Here is a 6,570-nt window from a genome sequence, read left to right on the forward strand (position 1 = left end):
TCCGCCTTGCTATTTTGCCTTCATGCCTGTCAGAGCGTCATTGTTTTGGGCCTGTTGTGATGCCAAGGCTCCTGTTGCTTTCTATCCATTCAGATCATTGAATGCCCTGGTTGTTGCCAGAGCAAAAAGTGACGCAGCATTTTGACAGTGCAGGTTTAACAGGAATTAGGAGTTCATTACTCTTCCCCCAGACACAAAAAAACCTGTTTTCCAGCAACCTTCTCTTTGTGCCACAGTCAGAAACAACTTTTCTTCACAATATTTTCTTCCCCCCATCACTGATGAGGAGTGTTTCGGTTGTGAAACGAGGAACACATCTAAACACTGTATTTCCTCTCTGTGTTTTGTAACAGACATTCTTAAGTGACAACTAACCTTACTAGATGACTAATCTCTAATCAAGTCCTAGCTCGTACAGGCCTGTTTAGTGACACCGTGTCTATGACACTTGTTTCCACTTTCCAAAGGAAACCTTCCCCTGGCTCAGATGTCTAGTTAGATAGTCATGCCTGAAGAGCCTGGACTTCGCCTACTAATTGTATTCACAGGCACCGCAGGACCAGTTGTGTAACAACAAATGCATTAGACGTATCAAGCTGTCAACATGTTACAGTACGCAACTTTACAACTCGCTGACAGTAAATGAAACCACACTGTGACTATACACACTATGTCTGCCATCTTACTACACGACTTGAGCGGGGGGTGGCACCATTATTATGTAACCCGCCGTGCCTCATCGCAATCATCAGTACAGTAGATTCCTCAAACGGGCCAGGCGTACTTCTGCTTTCCTCAGAGTTGTCATTAGCTGTTAGCGCTGGCGTAGCTTTGCCAAAAGATGACTGGCACCGGAAGGAATGGACACCGTCGTCTCGGAGTTAAACTTGGGCACAGAGAGTCTGGGATAGTCGTCTCCTTCACAAAGCTTGTATATCAGAGAAGAAAGCCCCAAACTCCACAAACATAAGACACAGTCAGATTGGGAGATAAAAGTGTATACTCTAAAGTATTGTCTGACCCGTCTGCCTCTGTCAGTTTGTTCATTGTCAGTGTATTCAAGTGTTGTCTTCTCATTTGTTGTCATCTCTGCTCTCCACGCCTTTGGGTTTAGTAGTGGTGTGTCTGGTAATGGTATAATGGTACATATGCAAAACGGAAACTTGCACATCTGTTGTTTTCAACGTTTCTGTTTTCTTTCTTTTTTTTTGGTACTTTTAATTTATTTAACGGAAATAAAACTATGTATAAATGAAGACGGTTCCGACTTTTTGGTATTTTTCCCCTCTGCTACACTAAGTTGTTCTGTGCGCTACCATACTCTCAAAGTAGTCAATGAAACACTTCCCATCTAAGCATCTATAAATTCCTCTATCTCATGAAAAACAATACAGATCAAAAAAACATGGTGACCTTGTCGCTACGGCTGACTTGCCTGGCCTATGTGAAATTGTTGCTGACGCTCGACCCTATAGTTAGTCCAGTTAGCCACCCGTGAGAGATCCCCCACCTGTATGCAACATTCCCATCACAGTGCATGTATATAATCCCCAGCCTGCACCTACTGGCACCATTTGCCAGCTCTAGCCAGGCCTGTAAGTAAGTGTCCCCGTCCCATTCTCAGTCTCAGTCTCAGTCTCAGTCCCACTCCCAGTCCGAGCCATGGCCATGATCAGAGTGTCGTCCTACCGTAAGCTGTTTGAGGAGGAGCAGTGGAACCGGGGTGGAGGAGCCAGTATGCAGTGTGGAGAGCAGTCCCGCTCCTCAGCCTCCTCAGCCAGGTCAGTGTGGAGCAGTACCCCTCCTCAGCCTCCTCAGTCAGGCCAGGGGACAGGCGCTCAGCCACACAGCACTCAGAGAGCCTGGGAATACCTATGGAACTCAGGAGACGGATGGGTTATGGAAAACAATCAGTGCACTTCAGAGGATCTCTCTACTATGTTTTGCTTTACTAGGATCTACAAGCAGATTGGCGGTTTACTTTTTGTTGTTATGTTGTATAAACTAGTGTTATGTTATAAGGGTTTGAAAAAAGTCAGCTTTAAGGGTAAGTTAGATTTGTTGGACAATCCTATATGGCAGATGCTGACAATTTTCAGGATTCAAAGTTTAAGTCGAAGGGTTTTGACAGATCTTTTTTTGCATTCACTCATCAAGTATGTCTGAATGAAGATTTAACCAGAAGCAAATGTGGGGTGGCTATGCATTTTCATGTGCAGTATTGGGTGTCATTGAGTTGGCTGTTGTGTGATTGGGGTTTAGTTACGCCTTCTCAGTGGCCAGGGAAAAGTTTGAAGGGCGTTGACAAATGCCTTTTGTACTCGCACTAAACAATGACATCAGGATTCCTACAATGGTGTTAATTTACCCTGACTTGATTTAGGGGTGGCAGAAGAATGCCACGAAGCAGTGATGGAAATGCAATGAAATGCAATGATGCGAGGGAACATTCAACACGTTTTGTGCCTTTTTGCCTTTAGGTTTAATAACATTAAAAATTGTGTTCATCTGTACCAAGGGGAGGCTGGCTGATCTGTACATGGTGAAAGGTACCATAGATACTATGTACTTTTGAGACCTGATATAGGCTGGGTCAAGTTAATGTGTGTGTAATCTGTGTGTATGTATGTTTGCACATTTCAACAAGGAGAGGCCTTTTTTTCCCACACAGCCTTCAATAGAGAGTGAGTCTGACTCTTCAGAGAGTGAGTCTGACTCTTCAGAGAGTGAGTCTGACTCTTCAGAGAGTGAGTCTGATTCTTCAGAGAGTGAGTCTGACTCTTCAGGGAGTGAGTCTGACTCTTCAGAGAGTGAGTCTGACTCTTCAGAGAGTGAGTGTGACTCTTCAGGGAGTGAGTCTGACTCTTCAGAGAGTGAGTGTGACTCTTCAGGGAGTGAGTCTGACTCTTCAGAGAGTGAGTCTGACTCTTCAGGGAGTGAGTCTGACTCTTCAGGGAGTGAGTCTGACTCTTCAGAGAGTGAGTCTGACTCTTCAGAGAGTGAGTCTGACTCTTCAGAGAGTGAGTCTGACTCTTTAGAGAGTGAGTCTGACTATTCAGAGAGTGAAATGCTTTATGCCCTCTCAGGCTGCCCCACAGTGTAGTGTGTCCCTCTCACAGTGTAGTGTGTCCCTCTCACAGTGTAGTGTGTCCCTCTCACAGGGGTGCAGCTGCTGACCATGAGTGCACATGTGAGCAGCTAGACTTCGTGGCTGCCAGGGCGCTCAACAAGGACGGTATCGTCCGCTTCGCCAAAGACCGCACCCTCATCGCTGCCCTCAACGACCGCCTGGCCAACTTCATTGAAATGGTGAGACTTGGTTGGATTCCAAGGACAACTTGAATATTCGGCCTTTCCTCCAAGGATAGAAACGTTGCAGTAAACACATTTGGGAGCCCGCTACAGTGTCTCCACATCCTTTCATAAGGTGTAGTCCGTCCCCCCCCCCCCCACCGTGTCTGCTCTGCTTATACATTTACAGCATGCCAGACTTTGGTCTCCGTTGGTGGGTGCGTGCCTAGGCCTGCATGATGATCTGTGTTCTATTTCTGGCCTCTCTGACCCTGCAGGCCCGTTGTTTTGAGGAGGAGAACGAGTCTCTGGAGGCCCAGATCATGAGCCTGGAGGACAGGCTGGAAGGTCAGCAGGCCTCCTCCACCACCACCACCTCTATCGCGGTCCCTGACTACAGCCTGGAGGCCGCGGTGGAGAGACTTCGCAAGGAGAAGGTACATGAACGTACAGTAGAGCAAGCTTCTTGTTTAAGTCGCTTTGGATCTGCTAAATTGCTAAAATGTAGAATGTAAATGTACCATGTAGAAGGTACCAGTACATTCAGCAGCAAGGAGCAGGTACGTTCTGTGAGAGTACAGCAGCACAGAGGCACTAACAGGCATTCATACTATACTGACTAGGGGCAGAGAGGCCCACATCATCTTGTGATGGCGTGCATTCTTGACAAGTATAATGATGGAACTCGTCACACAGCTGTGTGTGTGTGTGTGTGTGTGTGTGTGTGTGTGTGTGTGTGTGTGTGTGTGTCCGCGTCTGCTATTTAGGTGTGGCTGATGGATTGCTGTGGTCACATGTCACAGGCCACAGACCCAGCAGCATGATTAAGGTCACACTTAATTCTTGGAGTGTTTCTTTGCTGATACGATCCCCTCATTGTCCCTTGTGCGTGGGTGTGTACGCGTGTGTGTGCGTGTGTGCGTGTGTGTGCGTGTGTGTGTGCGTGTGTGCGTGTGTGCGTGTGTGTGTGTGTGTGTGTGTGTGTGTGAGAGTCCAGGAGCAGACCCTGTGTGACACAGAGGAGCTGAGTGCGGAGCTGGAGTGTCTGCAGCAGGAGTATGAGAAGGCCGTGCAGCAGAGGACCTTCGTCCAGTTTGAGAGAGAGGACGTTGCCGGGGTAATGGCCTTCCTGCAGTCCTCTGGTTGTCCCTCTTGTTTGTGTTTATGACTCACGATGAACAGACTATTGAACATGTGGCTTGTTAGATACAAGTGCACATGACATCAATAAATGAAGACACTAGTTTAAAGGTACTGTTTGAATCCTTGAAAACATTTTCAGTTTCAACAGGCCCGAATGTCTCCTTGAAAATGTCAATATGTGATAATCCACTATCGCCACTAGATGGCAGTATTGTCGTGGCTCATCAACGTCGGTTTTCTCCTCCGAGCCTCAGTCTCCTGGTAAAAAACCCGCCTATTTCAGCTGTGGCTCAGTCAGTCAGCAGCACAGCTGCTCTTCTGCATCTCTTCCCAAAGGCTGTTGATCACCATCAGTCCCACAGTCTGGGCCAGCAGCCACATGGCAACACGATCCCCAGTTTTTAACAAACCCCTCTGCCCCGCCACACATGTCACAGCCCATCTCCTCACCACAAACCCAGATGTGGGTAGAAGCTGTTTCCATGTCTCTCCTTATGGAGTCATTCAGGCTTTAATTTCTCCCTTACAGATGTGATACAGGCAGTACTAGAGTGCAGTAATACTCTTAGCTGGCTGCCTGAGCCCTCTGGCTCTCAATGGGAAGCAGCTGTACTGTGGAGACCAGAGAGGCTGCTGGCTCGGTGGGAAAACAGGCAGAGGGATGGCGATGGGAGGAGGAGGAGGAGGAGAGGAGAGCATGGCAGGCTGCAGTCCTCCCAACATGGTGGCAGGCAGGCAGGCAGGCAGGCAGGCAGGCAGGCAGGCAGGCAGGCAGGCAGGCAGGCAGACAGACAGACAGACAGACAGACAGACAGACAGGCAGACAGGCAGGCAGATAGGCAGACAGACAGACAGGCAGACAGGCAGGCAGACAGGCAGGCAGGCAGGCAGGCAGGCAGGCAGGCAGGCAGGCAGGCAGACAGACAGACAGGCAGACAGGCAGACAGACAGATAGACAGACAGGCAGACAGACAGACAGACAGACAGAGACAGACAGAGACAGACAGGCAGACAGACAGACAGAGACAGACAGACATACAGACAGTGGATGGTAATGAAACAAGACATGTTGTTTTTTGTTTTACAGGCTGGTTTATTTGAACTCCACTCAAAGGACCATTAGCTACATTGCATTGATTTAGCGTGTTTGATTTCTGGTAGGAGCTGCTCCCATCTTCGATTGCCCTACGGTCTGTCTGCCAATGTTCTGTGTGTTCTTTTTAGCTTTCATCTACGACTGGAGCTTTTTCTTTTTTAGTTCATAGTCAGTGCAAGGCAGTGCAGTTTGAAAGGTTCAGTAGCAACAGATGCGAAAGACTCTCACCAAGACAGCGTCAAAGCAAAGCTGAAGGAGCTTCTGCCTGCCAACCGACCGGTCACAACCACATACAGAACCCCAAAGACGAAGACATCGCTGCCTGAGGCGATGGGAGAAGAAGAGAAGAAAGGGGGTAATAATCAGGAGGGGCATTTCTCTCTCCGGTACATAGACTGTGGAGAGAGAAGCAAGCAAGACTCTCTCTAATTACGGGCTTGTGTTTGCTGAGAGATAACGGCAGCGGACCGCCCGCCTTGCCCACTCGCCTTCCATTAGGGACCCTTGGTGTTCCAGACACTAAAGCAAGGTTCCAATCCGGAGCCTTTTCCTGGAACCCTCCGACCGTCGCATTCAGATGCAAATGCAGGCATCCAGAGTAATTGAATTCATCACCAATTAATCAGGCACTTAGAAAAGCCTGGATGAGCTAAAAAAGAACTGCCACTCATTGGATTGAAGGCTGAGGCTTTCTGTTTCGTAATTACCCCCTTTTTCAACCTTCTCTCTTCCTGCATTGCAGTGTCTACCTGCTGGTTGAGGAATTAGAGTGCATGTCGTGGTACTAATGGTTCTTATGGTGGTTTGGGGCGGTGGAGGGGAGTGGAGGGGAGTGTGGGGGGGGGGTCTACATTGTGAGTGCTGTTTGTTTAGCATTGACTTGGCTCTCTGCTGCCCCCTGTAGGTGGTGGACGCAGTGACAGCAGAGTGTCTGGCCCTGAGGGAACAGGTGGCCATCTACGAGCAGCAGTTCGCTAATATGGAAGCGCAGCATGAGACGGTGAGAGAGACAGAGACAGAGAGAGAGGACATCTTGAATG

General features: G+C 48.6%; 1 protein-coding gene across 1 annotated transcript in view; it reads left to right on the plus strand.

The window, feature by feature from the left end:
- Nucleotides 1–1,662: 1,662 nt before the first annotated feature.
- vimr2 (vimentin-related 2) overlaps nt 1,663–6,570 on the plus strand; it is a gene marked incomplete at both ends in the record, with an annotated part of 12,825 nt that continues 7,917 nt past the window's right edge. Inside the window, 5 exons of the mRNA XM_080526902.1 lie at nt 1,663–1,781; nt 3,162–3,309; nt 3,570–3,728; nt 4,289–4,408; nt 6,435–6,530. Of these exons, the coding sequence (XP_080383028.1) occupies nt 1,663–1,781; nt 3,162–3,309; nt 3,570–3,728; nt 4,289–4,408; nt 6,435–6,530 (642 nt within the window). The remainder of the gene's footprint in view (nt 1,782–3,161; nt 3,310–3,569; nt 3,729–4,288; nt 4,409–6,434; nt 6,531–6,570) is intronic.

This window comes from Nansenia antarctica, assembly GCF_963989245.1.
Source record: "Nansenia antarctica genome assembly, chromosome: 3".
NCBI lineage: Eukaryota > Metazoa > Chordata > Actinopteri > Argentiniformes > Microstomatidae > Nansenia > Nansenia antarctica.